This window comes from Antechinus flavipes, chromosome 2, assembly GCF_016432865.1.
Source record: "Antechinus flavipes isolate AdamAnt ecotype Samford, QLD, Australia chromosome 2, AdamAnt_v2, whole genome shotgun sequence".
Lineage (NCBI taxonomy): Eukaryota > Metazoa > Chordata > Mammalia > Dasyuromorphia > Dasyuridae > Antechinus > Antechinus flavipes.
In genome coordinates, this window is record NC_067399.1 from 496,778,807 (window position 1) to 496,803,075 (window position 24,269).

At 40.8% G+C, this 24,269-nt stretch overlaps 1 protein-coding gene across 1 annotated transcript in view; it reads right to left on the reverse strand.

Annotated features, from left to right (window-relative positions):
• Positions 1-24,269, reverse strand: part of COL27A1 (collagen type XXVII alpha 1 chain) — a 243,335-nt gene that overhangs the window by 100,419 nt on the left and 118,647 nt on the right. Inside the window, exons 15-24 of the mRNA XM_051979980.1 lie at positions 23,238-23,291; positions 22,516-22,560; positions 16,618-16,671; positions 14,507-14,560; positions 14,330-14,383; positions 12,073-12,126; positions 11,728-11,781; positions 8,694-8,738; positions 8,051-8,104; positions 5,763-5,807 (exon numbers count right to left, since the gene is read on the reverse strand). Of these exons, the coding sequence (XP_051835940.1) occupies positions 5,763-5,807; positions 8,051-8,104; positions 8,694-8,738; positions 11,728-11,781; positions 12,073-12,126; positions 14,330-14,383; positions 14,507-14,560; positions 16,618-16,671; positions 22,516-22,560; positions 23,238-23,291 (513 nt within the window). The remainder of the gene's footprint in view (positions 1-5,762; positions 5,808-8,050; positions 8,105-8,693; positions 8,739-11,727; positions 11,782-12,072; positions 12,127-14,329; positions 14,384-14,506; positions 14,561-16,617; positions 16,672-22,515; positions 22,561-23,237; positions 23,292-24,269) is intronic.

The following is a 24,269-nucleotide window of genomic DNA, read 5'->3' on the forward strand; positions in this document are numbered from 1 at the left end:
ACAGTCTTGAGCTAGGGCAATGAGCATCCTACTAGAAGAAGAGCCAAAAAAAAAAAACTGAATCATAGAATACATGCAGAGTAGTAATATACTGTAAGAAGGCTGGAAAAAATAGAAAGGGAACCATTGTGAAGAGCTTTAAATGGCAAAAAGAGGAATATGGGTTTTGATCCTAGAAACAACAGGACCTCCATTTTCTCATCTGTGGAATAAGAAAATGGATCTCGTGGGTTATTAACCTGAAATTTATGAACTTTAAGAACCAAGTATTTTGATAACTGCATTTCAATATAATTGGTTTCCTTTGTAGTTTTACATATTTGATTTTATGCATTTAAAAGTCTTATTCTGTGAAGGGTTCCATAGACTTCACCAGATTGTCAAGGAAGTATGTGACATGAAAAATGACCTTTGGTCTAAATCAAAACTTCTTAAACTTTTTCCATCTACTGCTACTTTCTAACAGAGAGATTTTTACACAACCCCAGGTATAGGGATACATAAAATATTTACTGATAACAAATCATAATCTTGTGATCCCCACATTCAGTCATGTGAACCCCATATGGTGTTGAGACCCACAGTTTAAAAACTTTGGTCTAAATGATCTTTAAGATTCTTTTGAGCTCCATGTTTAGGATCATATAGGACAACAACAGATGATGGGGGAGGAGAAGGAAGGGCAAGGCAGTGTACTCTTACATCCACTTTAAGGATCCTATATATCAATCAATTAATCAGAGAGTATTTTTAAATACCTACTATGTTTCAGGCACTGTGTTAAGCACTGGAGATAAGAAATAAGGCAAAAGATGTCCAGCTTTAATGGAGTTCCAGGGTAAGCATGAGAATCCAGTCAGATAGTCTTATTTGTTCTATGGAACATCATCTACAGCACTGAAACACTGAGGGGCTGAGAGTAAGGAGAGAAAGGAAAGGCTGAAGAAAAGTCACTTGGGACCTGTGGGCTCAGTGATTCAGGACAGGTGAGCCGTGATTAATAGCATTATTGTTCCAGTCAAAGAATGTGTAATATTTATACAGATCTCACAATTCAAACACTCACTCCTAGACTGTTCTGAGCAAACACCATGTGAATAAGGTAAATGGGGAAAAGAGAAAAGGGTTGACGTTGGGCTGGTCTGGGAGGTGGGCAGCTAAAGAAGTCATTCCAAGGCCACTTGTGGCTCAATATTAATCCCACCTGACCTGTTGAAAGGAGTTTGACCACAACTCTCTGCTCCTTTGCTTTGGGTAAGATGGGTGGAAGAAGAGAGAAAGAAGTTTATCCATATTTTTTGTTTTAATTGTTTTGATGACTGCTTCAATCTGAGGGTCTTGACCTCCTCTGTCACCATGACTCCCTCCAAAAAATCAAGTTCTCTCTGTGGGATATCTCATGAGACCTGATCATTTCCTCCCAGACCAAATCACACTGTCCTACTATCTTTAGGTCAAATCTAACTAAAAGGACATCAAGGGCAATCTTGGAGGAGGGAAAGGCCACAGCAGAGCTACCTACTGCTAGAGGTAAGAATGTGGAAAGGATCCAGGGGAACATTCATTGTGGCCAGTTCCAACCACATGTACATGAGCTGCCCAGTGATGACAAGGTCTTGTGCTTGATTGTATGTATGTGTATCAGCATCACACAATATATTTTTTTAATTCCATGCATTAGTAAGCCTCTTGAAGGTAATTACCATGTCTTTTATTCCTTTTTATCTTTTGTACCACCCAGTTCAGAGTTTTGCACACTAGAGGTACTCAGGACGTGTTCACCTTAGAACGGCACATCTTAGACTTTAGCTGCCCCATGGTCTCCCTTCCCAATAACATAGCAACCTCCCTACAGAAAATCAACAGATCACCATTCAGCCTTTGCTGGAGCACTATCACTGAAAAGGTGCTCAAAACTCCCCTAAGCAGCCCCATCCTATGATTGAACAGGTTTGGTCATCAGAAGGTTCTTATATACCAAACTGAAATCTGCTTCTGCGAAACATCCACACATGGGTCCTAGTTGTGGCTACTGAAGCACCACAGAAAGTCTGCTTTCCTCCTTCCCCTTGATGAATTCCATCTTAGTTGTCTGAACTGTGCTCTGTATTAGGGGAAACCTAAGCAACCTTATCTCTCCTTGTAAAGATACAACATAACATTTTCCAGCAGGGAGGACATGAGATAATGAGATATCTCAAATGAGATCATGTATATGAAAGCACCAGAGCTTGGTGTCTGGCACATAGTAGGGACTTCATAAATCTTTGTTGACTGACATTAATATAAGCTAGTTTTTCAGGAAGTGTGGCACTGCTGATAGAGAGTGAGCTTCCAAACCAAGGAAACCTGAATTCACAGTTCTAATACTAGCTGTGTGATCCTGGTGCTCTCCTATTCCTTGGTTCAACTCAGCTACTCTGTGTACTCAGTCTACTCAGAGAAACTCATCTCCTTTCAGGCTACTGGGGATTTTCCATTTAATGAGACCCTTAGCCCTCTTCCAAATTTCCTCTACCTGTTAGTAGGAAGAGGACACTTTGAGTTTCATGATGTTTGTTCTTTAATTAATCAAATATTTACTAGGTAAATTCTGATGGCAGAAAGCGTAGAGAATTAAGAAGCCTCTTGATAAAGGTAAAAAGAGTGTAAAAGCTGGCTTGAAGCTTAACATAAAAAAAGAAGATTTTGGCAACTGGTCCCATCACTTCCTGGCAAATAGAAGGGGAAGAAATGGGGAAAATGTCAGATTTTATATTCTTAGGCATAAAAGATCACTGCAGACAGCAACTGTAATCATGAAATTAAAAGTTTCTTGGGCTTGCTCCTTGAAAGAAAAGCTGTGGCAAATCTGGACAACATACTAAAAATCAGGGACCATCAATCCTTGCTGACAAAGATCCATATAGTCAAAACTTTGATCTTTCTAGTAACAACGTATGGCTGTAAAGTTGGACAAGGAGGAAAGCTGAGTGCCACAGAACCAATACTTTCAAATTGTGGTGCTGGGGAAGACTTTTGAGAACTCCTTGGACAGCGAGGAGATCAAATCAGTCAATACTTACATGAATTAATTCAGGATATTCACTGGAAGGTCAAATACTAAAGCTGAAGCTTAAATACTTTGCTCCATAATAAGAAAATAGGATTCATTGGAAAAGCCCCTTTTCCAATTGGAAAGATTGAAGGCAAAAGGAAAAAAATGATGGCAAAGAATGAGATGGATAGATGAAGTCTTGAAAACAATGAATAGAAACTTGGTCAGACTTTTGAGAAATGGTGGAGGATAGAGGAAGATAGATGGTCAGGATCCATCGAGTCACAAAGAGTTGGGCACAACAAAACAAGAATACTAGGCAAACAATTGATGTAGAGGGCAGAAGATTAGACTTGAGAGAAGAAAATCTGAGTTCAAATCCAGTCTCAGTCAGCTGGTCTTACTAGTTGAATGACCTAGGGAAATCACAGCCATTCTTACCCTTACTTTCCTCCTCTATAAAATGGTGAGGACAGCACTTCACAAGGACATTGATTGAGGATCAAATAAGATTTTATATGATATATATATAATAAATTATATAATATTATTATTATATATCTATCACTTTGAAAACTTTAAAATGCTATGTAAATACTAGTCATTATTGTTGTTGTTATATATTTGTTTCCTGCATGCCTATTACTACTGTGACATTAAAATAAATTTACTGATTTCTTTTTAAAATTTATTCTAATGGAAAATAAAAACAAAGAGACTTTCTAAATCCTAGTCTTTCTCCAGAAAATAACATTGGAATTATTTCAAAATTCCCAACTATGCTTTCTCTCCACTCCCACCCCTCAAACCACCACCAACCTGAGACAAACTTATTAGGTACTACACATTATAGGCCTCCCTCCCCACTCCACATACAGGCTTTTCCATTCTTTGATAATTTCTCCAGGGCCTCTAGATGTCAGCTTTCAGAGACTCCTTTTTTTCTCCTCATGTCTGAGAATAATGCCTTATAGAGAACTGATGCAACTATTCTAGAGAGCAATTAGGAACTATGCCCAAAGGATTGTGCATACTCTTTGATCCAGCAGTGTTTCTGCTGGACCTGTATCCCAAAAAGAACATAAAAAAGGGAAAACAAAAATGTTTGTGGCAGCCCTTTTTGTAGTGGCAAAGAACTGGAAACTGACCAGATGCCCATCAATTGGGGATTAGCTGAATAAGTTATGGTATAAGAAGGTAATGGAATATTATTGTTCTATGAGAAATGATCAGCAGGATGATTTCAGAACTGCCTGGAGAGGCTTACATGAACTGATGCTAAATGAAGTGAGTAGAACCAAGAGAACACTGTGCACAGCAACGACAAGATTGTGTGATGATCAATTCTGATGGAGATGGCTCTTTTCAACAATGAAGTGATTCAGGCCAATTCCAATAGTCTTATGATGAAGAGAGCCATTTGCATCCAGAAAGAGGACTATATAGACTGAGTGTGGAACACAACACATTCACCTTTTTTGTTGTTGTTTGCTTGCTTTTTTCTCATTTTCTCCTTTTGATCTCATTTTTCTTGTGTAGCATGATAAATGTGTAAATATATATAGAAGAATTATACATATTTAACATAGATTACTTATTGTCTAAGGGAAGAGATGGGGAAAGGAAAGGAGAAAATTTTGGAACATAAAATTTTGCAAGGGTAAATGTTGAAACTATCTTTCCATATATTTTGAAAATTAAAAAAACTATTATTAAAAAATTTAATGTCTTACAGAAAGAACTTCTCCAGGAAGTTTTGGGTCAGAGAACATGGACAGTATGTGAGAGTTGGAAAATAAACATGAAGCTTTTTTCTATTTTGGCTTCAACCAAAGTTAAAAGTTTTGCCTAAATATATGGAGGGCTTTGGCCCTTTTACTTCATTTTCCAGCAGGTCAGTGAGCCTAGATGGGAGTAAAAGAGATAACATAGTCTAGATTCAGCCAGATTATCCCTAGGAGGGCCAGGTCTCTGATATCTCCAGTATGGGACAAGCAATCTAGATAAATGAATCATCACAAATCTTGTTCATAGCCAATGGTTACTTCCTGTTCTATTTATGTGTTTATTAGAGTTTCCAACAAAGTCATAGTCACTGGGTAACCAGACTGGACCACCAGGAATTTTTCAAACTTGACTTGCTATCCCTGGCTACCTCGCATCCACATAAGCCATCTCAGGCCTGAAATGCTCTTTTTTCCTCTCCTCTGGGAGTTCTGTATGCCAATGAAATCTCAGGTCCAATCCCTATTCCTAATCCATGTTATTCATTACTGACTAGAATCAGAACATGAAGGTTAGTCCCACCTCTTCCATATATTAACAATATGTCCTACAGTGGATAAATTACTTCACTTGTATGAACCTCAATTTCTTTATCAGTAAATTAGAAATAATACCTCTCTATTTTATGGAGTTATTACAGCATAAGATGGAGATGGAAATGAATTGCTCCATTAGTTGTAAAAGTTCTATACTCATGTAAAGTATTATCTTACTATCACCAACAATAACATCAGCATTCTAATTTAGAGGTCTGTTCCTAAAGTGAGATTAAAACTAGCCATGAAAAGCCCAAAAACATAGTAAAAGAGGAAGAAAAGAAGAGAAGCAAGTAGGGGAATCCAAATGATGACTGGATAATCAGTCCTGAGTCCCTGAGACCTTGCTCAAGACTAAGCTGATACACTAATTTAAGGGAAAAATTAGAAAGTCAGTGACATACCTGCTCACCCATTCTTCCAGGCCGACCCGAGTTTCCTGGCTCACCCTGAAATGAGACCAGGAAAAATGTCACCAGGGGATTGGAAAAGGAAGGCCAACCATTGGTATCCGTAGCTGGACTATGGTCCCCAAGCTCATGTCCATTTCTCCACGATTTCTCCATGAAAAATTCAGATGCAGGGATTGGGAGAACTTTTCAGCCAATCACTTCAAAGCCATGTCATGCAAGGGGCTCTATGCTGTGAATGGCTCTATCTTCCAATAGTTTGCCATGTTAGTTAACTTTGCTACAGGCTATCACAGAAAGAAGTGTTAGACTATAGAATATTTACAGAAGGACAAGGAAAAGAATAGACCAGAGGTAAGAGAACCAAGAATTGATTGCATCTAGGGCCAATGAAGTAACTCAATGGATAGAGCACTGGGTCTGAAATCAGGAAGATCTGAGTTCAGTATTTGCCTTAGACACTTACTAGCTGTGTGACCCTGAACAAGTTATTTAACCTCAATTTGCCTCAGTTTTCTCAAATATAAATTGGGGATAATAACAGCATCTACCTATCAAGATTGTTGTGAGGATTAAGTGAGAGAATACCTGTAAAGCTTTTAGCAGAATGCATGGCACATGCTATATAAATGCTTATTCTCTTCCCAGCAGCTGATGTATCATTTAAGGAGGGCTAGAATTAAGAAACACTATAAGTTATAGATCACTGGTTTTAAATTTAGAGTTCAGATGGTCTTTAGATGCTTCCTAGCCCTACATTTTATAGATGAAGAAACTGATATCTAGAATAGTTAACTTGCCCAAGATCACACAGGCATCAATACTAGATCTTTTGACTTTATATTCGGTATCCTTTCCATTCTAGCAGTTTCCACATTGAAATGGGTCTCCATGTCTCTTTCGATTTGGCCTATGTCCATGATGACTACAACTTATACATAAGGCCCCATGCACAGGACATGCTAATTCGCAGCATGATCTGATTGACTCCAGAACCCTGGGCATGAACATTCCACAAGGACATCAGAAAAGCCCTCTGGGTCAACTCCAGGAACCACCTATTCCAGGAATATGAACATCAACCACTAGTGGGAGGCCACAACTATCTTCTATGACTCAACCTTCATGGACATCCTGAGAAGAAAACAGGACTTGGGAATTAGGAAACTCAGATTTTAGTTCTAGCTTTAATACTTACCATATGACTCCAAGCAACTTAATTCCCCTGTCTAGACCCCCATTCTTGGATTGAAGATGTTTAAGGTCCTTTCCAACTATGACATTCTATCAATTTCTCAAAAACCTATCAATTATTTCATTTAAAGCCATTATGAATCAATCACATCTACATTTTTCTTTCCTTCTTCATCTTGCACGACTGGCTCCCACAGCTTGGAGATGTAGTGACTGTTACTTTAAGATCCAAAGGACAAGGAGGGAAAATAAACCTCAACCTCCATATCCACCCCCCACCTCCATTATATCCACAAGGCCAGTGACATGGAAAGAGGCAAACAGAGAGGGGAAGCCACATGGGTTTGTAAAACAACATGTAATATGCTAAAGGCTCATCATTCCTTCTGCCACAGAAACCGAGCCAGGATGCATAAAGAAGCAAGGGCTTCTGTGGGGCTGCTGACCACAGTTTGTGCCTGGCAAGGAGCGTTCCTGATCTCCCTTAGGTTTAAAACTCGATTGAGCCAATTGCATTTACAACTCATTCTCAGTATTCCACATAAAATGCATCATTTGCATATCTCTCAATTTTCTCCCAGCAAACCCTTTATCATAGAGTTCAGAATTTAAGTTCCTCCCCATCCCAGAGTCCCCTCAAAAGGAAAGGGAACAAAAAGCAGAGGACTGGGACAGCGAATTACTCATAAGACTTGGTGCTTAACATCAAGAATAGGGAGAACGACTAGACCTGGCTCTGCTACTTACTAGTAGCTACTTGGGCATCTCTGGATCTCAGGCTGAAAACTGGAAATATCCCTGTCTTGCCTACATTGCAAAGTTGTTGTTAGGACTAAATGAAATTAAAGCTGTAAAAAGATTTGTAGCCAAAGAATTAAAAGATATCAGCCTGAGTTATAATGATTACTATAATTTGTTAAACAATATTTATATTTATCTCCCAGCATGTGGGCCAATGCTTGATTTCACAGATAGCTCTGTGCTGTTTGATTTCTCCACTCCAACTCCTAACCTATCCTTATTATCATCATGTCCCTATTCTCCAAGTCCCCATTAGGATTGGTCAGTCATTCCAAAATTTTCATTACCTTAGGGCCATCAGGACCAGGCCTTCCTGGAAATCCTTTCCTGCCAGGTTGACCCTGAAAAGCAAAGGTGATTTGGAAGGAGGAATAAGAGCAAGGAAAGAGATATTGATTGAAGCCTGTTATTTACCAGGGAGGCAATAAAGGGAAGGCGAGAATTGCAACTTGAAATTTATAAAATAGAATATTAAAATAAATATAAATAAAATTAATGTAAAAAACACATGCTAAATAGATAGATTTAAAAAATTAAGTCTCTGTCCTTATGATTCCCTCTACCCTCTGTATCCATCAATACCTGCTCTGCACCTGACAGTCACAGAATTGGCAGAAAAGAGAGAAACTCAATGTCTTGCCCAGAGTCACAGAGCCACAAGCATTAGTTGGGTAGTTATTTGTCTGAAGGCAGAGAGACCAGAAGAGTGCTCAAGGTCTTCTCCAGGACTAGATCTCAAGAGATTGCTGGCTAGGTCAAGGTAAAGATGGGTGAGCTTGGCAACTGGGGCACTTTTTCTAACTTTTTCTTGTCCTCTTACAAACACTGGCCAAGCTTATTCCCAGGGTATTTGCTTTGCCCTTTCCATCACCCTTAACTTGGACCCACCAACTTGGATGCACCCCTGTGTGATGATGTGATGACACTTACCTCTAAGCCAGGGGATCCTGGTGGTCCCATTGGTCCCTCATCTCCCTAAAGATCACAGGATAGAAGAAGAAAAAGAGATGGAGAGCATAAAGTCAGAGAGCTCTATTAGGTTCACCCCAACACAATGACACAAACTTTCTGAGGTGAGTTTCCCTCTTCCTTCCTCAGGGTTACTGAGAAGCCCAATGAGAACAGGCCTGAGGAGTACTTGAAGCAACTCTAGAGGAAAAGATGGCATCAATCAATTAATGGATTGAGTTATTGGCTACTGTATAGCTAAATTCTGAAGACAATTAATGGAATTTTAATAAAAAGAAGCTTTTAAACTATCCCATGGCCCTAGAAAAATAAGGAACCCAGGACATTTTGTCTCAGGAGGGCATGACTTGGATACCTTTAGCTCTCAGAATAAATAATTCAACCATCTATAGTACCATTGGTTTCCATGCTATAAATGTCTATTGTAGATTAGATTATCTTTGAATGAACCTACAACCAACCTCAATCTGAAAGGGAGAACTGTAGACCTCAATGGATTGGAAGGAAGAGCAAATTCTCATTAGAAACATCTAGGTGAATGTTTCTGATAAGTGCCTTTACAGTGCTAGACTCAAGTTACACAGACAAATCCTTGGGTTGGAAGCTTGTGTGATTTACCTGGCTATATAACACAGATCTAACCCTGGACAGTTATCTACAAACGGTGTCTATGGTCGAAAGAGTGTGGGGGATTCAATACAATATATCCTTTCCAATGGGATGAGAGAAAAAACATATTAAAACATATAATGCTGAATAGGCAATTTTACTGAGTAGAACATTATAACAGACATTTATAAAACACTATATAAGTTCAAGACAGCTAGATGGTTCAATTGATAGAGTGCTGGGCCCAGGGAAAGGAAGACCCTTTTTCCTGAGTTCTATTCTGGCCTCAGATACTTTCTAGCTGTGTGACCCTGAGCAGTTCACTTACCCCTGTTTGCCTCAGTTTCCTTATTTGTAAAATAAGCTGGAGAAGGAAATGGCAAATGTTCCTGTATCTTTGCTAAGAAAACCCCAAATGGGGTCATGAAGATTTGGACATTATTGAACAACAATATCAAAATAATTATAAGCCACTGAGCTAAAAGTTGCAGAAGATACAAAAAGATGCGAGTAAAGTCCCTGCCCTCAAAAAAAGGGAATGTATTTGAGATTACTACCAAAGTTTGAAGAAGGAGAAAAGATGTGCTAGAAAATGAACTCCAGAGACCTGTTCACAAGACAGATACTTTAAACAACTAAGCCATCAATACTATTATAAAATGTCAAGATCAGAGAAGAAATCTGCTGTGATAAAACTACCACACTAAGGTTTTCCTTAGGTTTCAAAAAGGTTCTGCATAGTACTGAATTTCCTCATGAATATTTAGGACGAGAAATGCATTTAAAGTCAGAAGACTTTGACTTGACTCTACTACACTCTACTCCCTACATAGTCCTGGGCAAACCATGGAAAGTATCATTTGGAATAAAAGGACCTGGTTTGGGATTCTGCCTTTGTCTCTTACTCCCTCTGTGGCTCTAGGCATGTCATTTTATCAGGCTAGTTTCCATAAATATAAAATGAGAAAACTGGACCAAGTAATTTCTAATGTCCCTTCAAGCTTTTCATCTGTGATCTTAATCATTCTAAACTTCAGTTTTCTTATATGCAAAATGAGGGGGGCCTCTGAAATCCTTGGATGTCTTAGCTGTCAGTCATCTCCAATTCTCTCCTCATATAGAGCAATCCCATCAGTTCTGGGTCACCTATTCCATGTCATCCTTCAAAAAAAATTAAAAAAAATAAAACAAGTATCTAAGAAAACCACAACACAAAATGATAAAGCATTCTCTCCCAGAAACTACTGGTGATTTCTGATCTTGTAAGGGATTTTGAACCAAGCTAGGGAAAGGGGATCTGTAGCAGCAGGATATCTGCATGTAGTTATAGGAAGACAAGATTCTCCCAGACTCTTTAACTTAGTGCTCTGTATCAGGATTCATCTTAGGCCCACATGCAAGGATACAAAAGATTCTGGAGAGTGACAAAGCAAAATAAATGGAAAGAACACCAGATCTGAAGTTATAAGATTTGAATTTGAATCCTGCCTGTGGTATTCAAACCTTCTGGGCTTCAATTTCCCAGAGAGAGCTACATTCAATCCTAGGATTTTAGATTTAGAGCCAGAAGAGACTTTGGAAGTCATTTAATTCAACTCTTTAATTTTACAGATAAGGACACTGAGGCTTCAAGAAGTTAAGTAACTTATCCAACAATACAAAGGCTGTAAATATCAGAGCCAATATTTGGACCCACATCTTCTGATTCTAAACCAAGGGCTTTTCCCATTCCATAATGCTATTTCCTGTCAAGATGATCTGTACGATCCTCTTCACTTCTAAATCCTCCAGTCCTTGTGCTCTCTGGAACATCTGCTTAATATTTACAGACCATAGTAGCCTATTCCCAGTAGCCCTCAAGTTGATGATTTCTCATTGGTCTGAAAGTTGACCATGTCTTGTTTTCTCTAGTCTTTCTTATTACAATCATAATTTTCTAAACAAATCACATTAGGAGTAGAAAGAGAAGAAAATCTCAGAAGAAAATAGTTGGAAGGTTCCCTAGGAGAGGTGGGGAGAGATAAGTGAAGAAAATACTGGAATCCATAAACCCTTAAACATAGAACGGACTTCAAAAGTCCTTTGTGACATTCCTGAAAAGTGAAAAAGCCTCTTCAAAATCTTCAGGGATGGAGACCTTGAGATATTCTGAGACAGTAGTGTTCCCCACAAACCCAACCCACTATTATCTATGTGCCTCCAACATGAATACTGAACCCCAGCCTATTGGACCTCTTCCCCAGTGGCTTCCAGTCACAGGGAGGGAAGGATTCCAACCTCCAAATGCCCACAGCCAAGCACGGCCAAGAGCTCAAGTTCAGAGACAGGGAAACATGCCAGGGAGGTGACTCCAGGGAGGGCAGCAGACGGAGCCAGGCTGTCTCACCTCCTGCCCAAGCTGTCCTCTCGGTCCTGGTAAGCCTCGGGCTCCTGGCTTGCCCTGGAGAGAAGAGAAAAGAAAGGGATCTCAGAAGATTAGAGCCTGTATTCCAAGGGACCATTGACACAAACAAGAGACTTCTAGCCTTCTAGCACATGCTACCATGGGATGGTGTCCAACATCAATTCCACCGTGGAGAAAACTCTTGGAGGGCCCTCAATGCAAACATCCCAAACCCTGGATCAAGCCAGAATAATCTCAAGCCATTTTCCCCCATTTGTACATACCCCTTCCTCCCACTTTCCCTACCATCTCCCTCTAAGCCAAAGCTTTTATTGGCTACCAACTCACCTTCGCACCTTCTGGACCATTCTGGCCTGGTGGTCCTATGTCCCCTGGGAATCCCTACATGGAAGAAGAAAGGCATGGATCCATGCAAGCATTGCTGGCACAGGACACAAGAAGTAGATGGGGAAGGTAATGCCTACCATAAATCTCAAACACAGCACAGAAGGACGCTGGATTCTGGATCACAAAGACATAACTCCCTCCTCAAAGCTATTCTGAATTTTGTGCCTTAGGAAGGGAATGGGGGAAATGGTGGGGCATTTGGAGATGTCTTTGATTTCCTCGAATGAGGATTTGGCTGTTGCATGGCTACAACATGTAGTGTTGGCTTTCACACACATGAGTTCTACTGATGAATCAATTCCCCTCTCCACAGGAAAGGGGAGGGGAAAACTGAAGAGTGATGACATGCTCATCAGCTTCTGTCTGCAGCTAAGCTAATTCCTGTCCACTCCACCCCACTGGTCAAGGACAACTGAAAAATGCACCCTACTGTCCCATGGAAACAAAAGAGAGACGCAGAAGCCGGCTTTTGCATTCTTGGAGCGTCCCAGTCCCAGCCGAATTCCAGGACGTTGATGAAAGGCTAGCACTTGTCAGTAAGCCTTGGAGAGAAGCTCTTGGGTACTCACAGAGCCTTCTCCTCGGGGACCAATGAAAGGAGATAGGGCCATTGAAAAGTGGCTGATTTTGGCAATCTAAAGATAGTCCTGTTCTGAAGCCAAAGTCAGCATTGTGATGAATTCAATGGACCAACTAGTGCATTCTATCTGGATGCTGGGTGGATTATGCGAACAGGTAGAAGATGCTTACTAAGCCCATAGTAGGGAAGAGGATTGCTCCCTTTGGAACTGTACCTTAAAACAAAATGCTATACCCCTCTCCAAGTGCCTCCAAACCCCTTTCTTAATCAGGTATCTCCTGGGGTCATAAAGGTGAAACTGGAAAATATAAATAGCCTAGCACCACAGGAAACATTCTCTTGTTCACAGGATTCCCTAGAGGCATGGAAATGAGAATATCTGCAATGATTCAGGAAGTTGACTAGAGCCAAAATCTTTTGTCTTGTCTTGGACACAAAGAGGCTTCACTGAGAGCCAAGTACAGCAGGCCAGGCTGCTGTTGGGCTCAGTGGGTTTCTGAGGCTAGCCCAATTTCAGCTGGGACCTTACTGGGACAAGTTAGACCTGGGGCTCCTCTGTAGAAAGATTCCTGGTTCTGAGAACCCCAAGGAAATCATATCTGTTTTTTATCTTAACTTCCTCTTTTTACTCTCTACTGTTCCCTAATTTCCATCCCATTAAAATACCAAGGTCCTAATATAACATTATTAAAAAGAGGGAGGAGGGGCAGCTAGGGGGCACAGTGGATAGAGCATCAGCCCTGAAGTCAGAAGGGCCTGAGTTCAAATCTGCCCTCAGATACTTAACACCTCCTAGCTGTGTGACCGTGGGCAAGTCACTTAACCCCAATTGCCTCAGCAGAAAAAAAAAAAAGAGGGAGGAAACACACTATACCACTAAGGCTGTCAAATTGTTTTTACATAAAAAATTTATCCAGATTATACTGTGTATATAATTTCAAGGCTCAAGAGATATTCAAAGAGAAAGGAGTTAGATATCTTGGGATAGAACTAAAAATTCTATATAATCAGCATCTCTGAGACCAAGTACTCTGTGTATAAGTATAGCCTGGATCTGATGGAAAGAAGGAAAGACTAGATCCCTTGGCTATTTTTCTTCAAATTAAAATCTTAACCTCCCTAATTCCAGCCAGTTCCAATGATCTTGTGATGAAGAGAGCTATCTGCACTCAGAGAGAGGACCATGGAGATCGAATGTGGTTCACAACATACTATTTTTACTTTTTAAAAATTGTTATTTGCTTGCATTTTTCTTTCTCATTTTTTCCCTTTTTTATCTGATTTTTATTGTGCAGCATGATAATTGTGGAAATATGTACAGAAGAATTGCACCTGTTTAACATATTGCTGGCTAGCAGAAAGGGTGAGAGAAAAAATTTGAAGCACGGTATTATAAGGATGAATGTTAAAAATTATCTATACATATGTTTTGAAAATAAAAAAGTTTTAATAAAAATATTTTTAAAAAATTAATCTCCCTCTTACAACTTCTAACAGTGCACCTGCAAACAATGCTCTGGGGAACTCTGGGGGACTCCTCAATAATTGCCAAAGGTCAGGAGCCCAAGGAGAAAAAGAGTCAGAAGGGGAAAAACACCATCTGGGTGAGCCACATACCTCAGGACCTGGAGGCCCAGGAAACCCAACTGGTCCTTTGTCACCAGCCTTGCCCTGTGGAGCCGAGAAGACAGAGATGAGTGACTGGTACACAATCTCCCTAGGGGCCACCATCTCCCAGGCTGAGAGTGGGGGATGTTGAGGGGCAAGAGATTTAAAAACAATTGATTTACTTACTGTAGGACCTGGCTTTCCTCGAGCACCCGGTAACCCTGATATTCCCTGACTCCCCTGCAAAGCACAGACCGGGCTGACATTAGGAGATGGAAGAGAATTTCAAGGAAAATATCTTTTGACCTCAGTGAGTCAATAGCAGGTGCACCCATTCAGGAAATAATAGCAGGTTATACTTACGTAGCATTTTGAGATTGCAGAGGGTGTTATAGCCATCATCAAAAAGAATTTTGTATCCAACATTTCACACAATGCTGGGGCTTAGTAAGCTCTTAATAAATCCTCACTGACTGACTGATCCTCACCACAGCGCCATGAGGGTGGTAGCATGGGTATTATAATTTGATGGGTAAAGGAACTGAGACACGAGTGGGGGTATTCATTTAATTCAATTAAACACCGCTGTGTCCCACTGCACACCTTGGTGCGGGGTGAAATGCAACATTTAGCTAAAACAGCCTCTTCTCTCATGGAGCTGACATCCAGTAGAGTTGCCGGTTGGAGAGGCTGAGTACTCTGCCTGTCCTGGTATTCATTCGGGTAATGACTCATACCCAAACATACAAATGCCTCTATTTATTCCTGTCTACATAAATAAAGTTCCAAAGGAGAGCTGGTACTAGAAGCAGGCACTCTGACTCTCTCACACGATAGCCCAAGATGGTGACACAAATGCCCTCACCATGGTGGTGCTGACGGGAGAGGGGCCAACGTGACCATCCTTCAGAAAAGCCAGAGGAACGCAGAAATCGCCTGGGATGCCAGGTAGATATCAAAGATGGAAGTCTACTCTTGGCAGAGATTGTCTTAGAACAGTCGTTCAGTTCATTTCCCCAAAATGCTTAATTGATATCCTTTTACTCTGGCTTAAATCCAGCAAGAAAGAGTTTCAAGTTCCCAGAGATCTTGGGATAGTTGGCAGAAAAGTCTTCATGGACAACAAAGTTCCCTAAACACAACATCCTAGATAATCCAGAGGCCTTGGATGGGCAACAGCATCCTAGATGATCCAGAAGCCTTGGATGATTAACAGCAACCTGGATAATCCAAAGGTCTTGGATGGGCAACAGCACTCTAGATAATCCAGAGGCCTTGGATGGGCAACAGCATCCTAGATGATCCAGAAGCCTTGGATGATTAACAGCATCCTGGATAATCCAAAGGTCTTGGATGGGCAACAGCACTCTAGATAATCCAGAGGCCTTGGATGGGCAACAGCATCCTGGATAATCCAGAGGCCCTGAATGAGCAACACAGTACCGTGGATAATCTAGAGGCCTGAAAAGAGCAGAACTGTAATGTTGGCTTTGACACTTGCTAGCCATGTGACTTTGGGCAAGTTATTTTATTTCTCTGAAATGTAGTCTCTTCATTTTTAAGACAAGGATAATAAATCCTATCCTATTTACTTCACAGAATTATGGTAAGTAATGAGGAGATTTAGAATTAGAAGGGACTTAGAAATCATTTAATACAATTCACTCATTTTACAGGCAAGAAAACTGAGGCCCAAAAGGATGATGTGTCCAAGATAAAATGGGCAGCAAATAACAGAGAGATGAAGAGATTATGTGAACTATACACATACATACCAAAAACAGTTTTTCATTATATACCATGGAAAATGTTGGGGAGAAATCTGCAGAAGTGTAGGAGGAAGAAGAGGTGGCTAATGACTAAGAAGCCCAGAAGTGACAGAGAGCCATCCCTGACCATGTGATCTTGGGCAAATCACCCCTTGACCACTTCCCTATCTCCATCATAGTTAAAGTGCTTGCTGGGGATGCCAGGAATATTGTAGCTGGTGGAAATGACATCTCCTGCTTTTGTGCACCTTGGATAAAAAGCATCGCTGCTGTTACCTACGAAGCATTCTGTTTATAACCCATCCCACTGTCCTTTTCTTTCTGAAGGGGGTGATTTACAGACAGGAAGTTACAGCGCCAGAGCTCAGAATTCCGCTCTGGGAAATGCCATTGGTTCCCAAGGCCCATTGGGAATTGTGAGGCTGAAAGGCAAACAGCTCAGAGGTTCAAGGCACATTATCTATGAAGGGAAAGAAACTGAGCTGGGCACGAGCAGGAGCAGGAAGAGCGGAAATTAGATGCAGTTACCTTATCTCCTTGGAATCCGATATCTCCAGGCACACCAGGCAGCCCTTGATCGCCCTGAATACACATCAGCAGAGTTACAATAGACCCCAACTATGGCAAAATCCCATTCCCCCAATCCTGATCCTGGGGCTGGCCCTCCTCAGGAGACAGCCAGAAGACAGGCCCTACGTCCCACAATCTGGGGTCATGCAGGAGATTCCCTCCAAACCCAACCCAAGTGGGCCAGAGTAAACCAGGGACAAAAGAGCCTATTCTGGGATTAACACTGAATAGGAATTAAACAAACTTGTAAAGTCCTGTTCCAGTTATATTTGGCCCATTGGCCTGCCTGGGACCACACTCAACTGGAGAGCTCCTAAAACAGAAATCCCTGACAAAGGATTGTTAAAGTATAGATCATTTCCTAGTCCAACTGTCTCATTAAAGTCAGGCCCAGAGTGGTTGTGATTGGTCCAATGTCACACAGTAAATGGAAGCAGCAAGATTCAAACACAGATCTCCTGGTTATAAATTCAGTTCTCTACGTTGTCTTTCCACACTTAGAACAAATAAGACCTGTGTGTAGCTAATAAAAATAAAGTCTCACAAGGGCTCAAAAACTTTTATATTCTAACAGGGAATGGGATGATCTAGTAATAACTAATGAGATGTGACTCAAAGTATTGAGACTGAATTTTTTTTTTCAACAAAAATATTTGGGCTTGGAATTTAAGAATGGAAAGGGACTTTCAGAAACAATCTAGTCTAACCCCTATCTTCTTCATCCAAAGGCCCCACAGTATGACCCTATACTTATTCTAACAATGTTCTTATTGCTAAAACCAAGTCTGGATCCCTCTTCACAAAGTACTTTTGAAACTAGTTTATAAGCCAGAAAAAATCAGTCTCATTACTTTGTAGTTGATTGCAATAAGATCAAGAAGGTGAATGTGCATTTTTATACAGATGTGTGCATATGTGTATGTGTCAATCTGTCAACCAAAAAAAATTTTTTTAAGCATCTATATGCACCAGGCACTGTATTAAGCGCTAGGAATCTAAAAAGAGGCAAGAGAGAGTCCCTGCTCTTAGGGAGCTTACAATCTAGTGGCAGAGACATGCAATGAAATGCCAACAAATATATACCCCACATGCAATAACAAGATCAGTAGGAGGTAATTAGCAGATGGAAGAGGTTAGAATTGAGAGTGGGGTGAGTGTGAGGATAGACAAAGAAGTGTGTCATGCTTCTACAAAAAATGAGTGTCATTACTTTATTTCTGAGAAGCATAGTGGATAGAGAGCTGACCTCAAGGCCAGAAAGAGTTGGGTTCAAATCCCACCTCTGATACATATTGGCTGTGTGACCCTGGGCTCTTAACTGCTCTAGACAACTCTTTTAAGACTATAAGATGCTAAGGAAGTGCTGACCTTCATTGGGAGAGTTTCCTCTTCTGGAACTTCTCAAATGTCAGTGAACTCATAGATCTGTCCACTCCTTATCCCTATTCTCTTTTATATCTTGTTTTATATACCTTGTTTATAACCCAAATTGATATGAACCAGCTCAGTCCTCCCCTTTATTCACCCAATTTGGATCTTTTTACTATCTGCAGAATTCCTTTCCCTTAAATAACTTAATTTAACAAATGTTTATTTAGCATTTATTGGGTACATGGTATTATATGAGCCTTGCTCAACCACGATTAGCAACCATTGCAGAAATTCAAGAGAATGGGCTGCAAGTTCTGAAGACTTTTCCCAAAGAGAAGCCTCCCAAAGATCTGGCATTCACTGGAATAAACTAGTAAACAGACCCTGCTATGAGGACTACTTTCAGTGGGCTCTCACTTAACATAGATATTTAAAGATTCCTCTCTTTCTTTATCTCTGTCTGTCTCTGTCTCTTGTGTGTCTCCTTCTCTGGGTCCCCCTCTCTCTTTTCCTCTCCCTTTCTGTTTTTCTGTCTCTATCTCTCCCTCCTTCCCTCTCTTCTTTCTCTTTCCATCTCCATATCTCTGTCTCACTTCTCTCCTGTCTGTCTGTTTGTCTTTCTATCTGTCTCTAGCAACCACACTGGACTGGGGATTTGGGAGTGGGAATCATAAAGAAGATAATCCTTAATTGATTTGGACCTGCCTTAGCTCTCTGGGCTTCTAAGGGGTCTGGAAACTTTTGCTATCTACTTGGTGCTAGGTGCTAGGTAGATGGAGGAAAAGCACTCTTTATTCATAGACAGTTCAGATGAAAGGAATCTCCCACAGAGAAGGAACCAAAGAAAAACAGAGTGCTCTGAAGCCCTGAGAAACCTTTGATAGAAACCTTTGGGATACTTCCAGGGTGCTGATCATTCAGTCATTGCCACTCATCTCATTTTATCCCATGTTGGAGGCAGTTAGTGACTCAGTGGATAGAGCATTGGGCTTGGAATCAGAAAGACTTGACTTCAGATTCAGCAAGCCATTTAACCTCTGTTTGCCTCAAATTCTTCAACTGTAAAATGGGGATAACATTAGCAGCCGCCTCACAAGGTTGCTGGAAGGATCAAATGTTTATTTTGTTTTAAAAAACCACACAGCACAATACTTGACATAGGAGGCTCTATATAAATGCCTAAACCTTTTGTACCATTTTCCCTTCCCTATTGTCAGGGAAGGAGGGGTTCCATGTAAGGAAATTTCCTAAAAAAAGAAAATCAGTAATGGTTGAATTATTTGGGATGAAACTCTTCCTAAAGTGTCCCATAAAATTCTTTAAGCCCAAGATAATGAACATAATTTAATCTTATCTTTGTGACTCAGGCCCTTTAGTCATACTAATATCATTAGTCTTAGGATTGGAAGAGACTTTTGAAGACAGTACAATGGACAGAGTTCTGAGACTGGGGTCAAGAGGACCCGAGTTCAAATCCAGCTTTAAATACTTACTAGTTGTGTGACCGTGGATAATTATCTGCCTCAGTTTCCTCATCTGTAAAATGAGCTGGAGAAGCAAATGGCAAAGCACTCTAGTATCTTTGCTAAGAAAATCCCAAACGGGGTCATGAAGAATCAGACATGATTGAAAAAACTGAATAAAAACAACAAAGACCTATTTTACAGTTGAGGAAATTGAATCCAGAGGGATTTGTTAATTTGTCTGAGATCTTATTAGTAAGTGGTAAGGTCAAAATTTGAACCCAGCTCCATTTCCAGTGCATAATACTGCCTCCAAGATGAGCAGATATTTGAAGAACTTTAGAGCCAAAAAGACTTCAGATCTAATTTTAATCTAATTCAATCTCCTTTTTCTCCTCCCTACTCTCCAATGTGGAAACAGGCCGAGAGATGCAAAGGAAACATGGTGAGATAATAATGGAGCCAGACCTAGAGCACACACTCGTAGGAGAGCATTCTTCCCATTACTCAGGCAACTTCCCCTCATCAGTTACTATGCTGGGCTGTAATGCAATGACCCCCTTGAGGCCTACCGAGATGTGATGCAGTCTGCCCCTAATGGCCCCAGACTTTTGTGCTTTTTAAATCAGTGTTTGCCTTTTAGAATTGTTATCTCCCCCTTCACTGACCACTGCGCCAGGGGTCACTTCCTGCCTGCTCTCAGGACATCTGACTCCAGTAGCACCTCCGTAGTAGAGTGGAAAGAAACCAGTCCTGGCTCAGAATTCTGAGTCAGTCTTCTCATCTATAAAACAGGGGTCCTCTCGGGTCCCTTCCAGCTCTATATCCCATGTCCTGTGATCCCAGCCGGGAGGCAGTCAGGTCAGGTAACTGGAAGGAGAAGGTACCTCTGGTAGCATGTACCTGACTTCATTCCAAAGTCAATGAAGTGTACCTGTCTCTAGCCCAGGGGTTCTCACCTTGGACCTCTCTGACCATCTTGTGAAGCACATGAACCGCTACTTGGAACAATGCTTTTAAATGCATACCAAAACTTACATAGGATTACAAAGAAAACCAAAAATTAGCAGAAACAAAAGATGCTTTTGTTTGTTGTTTTTCCCCTGAAATAGAACCATAGACTCCTGGGGGTCTGGAGATACCAAGTAAAGAATCACTACCTCTCCTCCTACTTCACTATTATGAATTTTCTGGATGAATACTAGAAATGGGCCAAAGAAAAGGAAATCAGGTCTGTATTAAAGGCCTGAGGGGCTCTGTTGGCTGGAAAGTGCATGACTTCATTCATGAACATTGTGACATCCCGCCTGGCTGCTCAAAGACATTAAAAAAAATTTTTCCCCCTATTTCTTTCTTAAGTTCCATATAGGTGAGGTCTTTGGAAAATGACCTCCATGAGGTATTTTGATACCTGACCTAAAAGAACCTCCCTCAGGCTTACCCCTTCTCTCAAAAACCTCTCCTTTCTCACATTTGTCCATTGCAAAAGGTTGGCTTGGCCTGAAATTCAGATAACCAAGATTGCACTGGACAAAGGGGATTTGGGAAAACAAATTCCTGTGGTGTTCTAGTTCCTGGAGGGTGTCTCATGCAAGCCAGGCATTCTTAGGCTTCTCAGGAGGTTGAGTTCTGGTCCCCCATGAGCCCAGAGAATCAAATAAAGTTTGGGGCAACTGAATAGGGGTGACAAAGTTAGCAACAAATTACTAAGGACATGACCCTATAGAAGAACTTAGCTACTGATAAAGGAGCCAGGCTTTTAAAAATGGTTTTTCCAATTTGGAAAATCCTATGTAGATTCCCATGTTCTGGTAGCCAAGGAGCCTTTTTTAGTCCAAATGTGAAATGGGCTAAGAAAAAAAATTATTAAAACTACAAGGAATCAGGAAAATAGATTTGGAGAGTTAGTTCAATTCAAAGGAGAATCTTTGTTCCAGTGCTCAGCTCCAAGCCAGGAGGCAGAAAAAGCCAAGTGGTTGTAAGTAGGAATCTATCCAACATAGGTCATGGAAAACCTGGGCTTCTGTATACGAATGGTCACTGGGATAAAACAGAACAGTTTCTTTCATCAGGAAAAAAGCTAGAGACCTCTAGAAGGTTTTGCCTCGTGGTGAGAACCTGAGTATATCAGAATCACAGAAGAAACATAAAAGATCATAGAACTAGAGATGAAAAGAACCTTGAAGAGGCTCATATAATTGTCCCATTTTACAGATGAGGAAACTGAGGCCAAGGAAGATTCAATGATTTGCCCAAGATGGGATTTGAACTCAGGTCTTCTTTCTTTAGACCAGGATTTATTAACCTGGAGTTTGTAAATTAAAAAAAAATACTGACAACTGTCTTTCAGTATGACTTTCTTTCTTTCAACTGTCTTCCAATTATTTCCTTTGTAATCCTGTGCATTTTTATTTTATTTAAAGTATTAAAAATATTTTTCTGAAAAGTCTATAATTTTTACCAGACTGCCAAAGGGGCCCATGGCATAAAAAGAGTTAAAATTGTTCATTTCTACTCTAAAATGCTCTAAAGTCACGGTACCAAGCTGCTTTTTTTTTTTTTAAGTGGGAGAAATATTTCAGAAAAGTGAAAACCAGAGGGGAAAATGGAAAAATTCATAAGAGGGAAACTTGGGGGTTGTCTTCTCCCCCAAAAAATCACAAGAAAAAATATTTGCACAATTTTAAAAAACATTTTCTCCTGGGTTTTCACATTTCTAAATGAACCACACTCAAGAATGTGAGTTGCAGACCATGTTATACATTATAAGGTTTCCTGTTCTTGAATTAACAATGTGCCTTCAGTTCTGTAAAGGGCTACCTTCTTCCATTGCTGCCCGTGACCCAATTCCGACAGGGAGAAGGCTGGGGGAAGCCTCGGTTCTAGGAGGAAAGTGAAGGACAAGGATAAAGTCCAGAGGGCACACAGCAGCAGGGGGGGTAGGGAGGCTTCCAGGAGATATATGGAGGAGTAGTTTACATGCAGAATAAAATACAGTGCAATAAGGGAGTATTCAGATCACCTTATCACCTTTCAGTCCGTGTTCTCCGATGTTTCCCATAAGCCCCTGCAAGACAGAAACCCTGTCTAAGTGCCAAGCTCCAGAAAGAGGTTCCTAAGACATTTTAGAGTTGAAAAGGGTTTCATGAATCATCTAGTCTCACGCCCTCATTTTACAAGCCCTGGAGAAGTCAGATGATTTCTCCGAGGATACAGCATCAGTCAGAGATGGAGTTGGAACAAGAACCCGATGTCTTCATTCTGTTATTCCCACTATATCACTGAGTATCCCAGCAAGGATCAGAGGGGCAAAGATCAGATGGCTCAGAAGCCATTCTGTCCAGCTCCTTCTCTGGCTGATGAGGACATTGGCCCCCAGGATGCTTAGGTGACAAAACAGGTAGTAAGGTAGGACACCCAGGTCCTCCGATTCCAGGGAGAGCTCTTCCCACCATATCACATGGCTGCCATCTGTCTGCTTCATGAAGCTATTCCAGCAGTTCCCACCATCTCTCTGACCCTATCGCAATAGGCTAAAAAACCAGAGAAGAACCAACCTTAGGATTGTAATATCCCTTAAAGGGCAAGTCTGTTTGCAAACTCATCTCCCTGAGTTCCCTGATTCATTTTGTTTCTCCATTGCCACCTCCCTTCAAGGTGAGTGACATCTTGAAACTTATAGCACTAATGGCCAGACATGTCATGTCCTGCTATAGGACACAGCAAATTCAGTGGCTCACTTACCTTCATTCCCTTGGGTCCTGGGTAGCCAATTGGACCAATAGCTCCCATGTCACCCTAGGAAGAAAGGAAATAAAAATAAACTTGAGGTCTTAATCAAACAGCAAAAGTCTCACAGTCAAAGTTTTGTAAAAGACCTTACTCGCCAGAATCCAGACTAGTTTATTAACCTATACCAATCCAGAGCTTTCTCAGAATTAGACACCTTCAAGGAACCCAGCCCAAAGAACAGTGTTCCTTATTCAGCCCGAGATTCCTCTGGGCCCTCATCAAAATTTGTCTGCATCCTGATTCCCCCTTTCTTCCTGCCCTAAAGAGAATTTCTTTACTGTTGTGTTTCCAGACCCTTTAAGACTGAGAAAGTCAAACAGGTAGGGAATGTAATAGAAAGAGCCCTGAGTTTGGCCTTCAGGAACCTGGCTTTAAATTCTGACCCTGAATTGATTACCATTTATTGTTGTGTGATGTTAGAATCCCTTCTCCTTTCTGGGCTTAGGTTTCCTCATCTGTTAGTTTGGATTATTCCTTCCAGTTCTGCATCCTATGTAACTTTCTGTGAGTCAGGATCTTTAAAAAACTCTTCCCCAATGCCTTATGATCACAAAAGGACAAGAGGGCAGATTATGAGGACTCAACCACCCTAATCAAATTCTTTATGGTTTCCCCTTCTACCAAAAGGAAATAGGTGACCTTCCTTCCTCGACTATGGCAAGGGAAAGTAAATAAAAGGAACTTGGCCAGCTCTTTGCCAAATACAAAGTGGAAAACTGGAGCAGAAGTCATTTGAAAGGAATAATGGATTCACCAGATCCCTTAGGCTTGGAAATACACACTCAAGTTCCTCTGACAAGTTGCTTGGAGATGTCTCAGAGGGAAGGAGTAGGAGGAAAAATAAAGAATGACATTCTATTCTATGATCCACTGGTTCCAGTCAATGGGAACCCAGGGCCATGGAATACCTCATGGGAGAAAGAATGAGTGCAGCTCCATGAGCTTGGAGATGGGAGTTTGGACAAATCTAAAATAGACATTTTT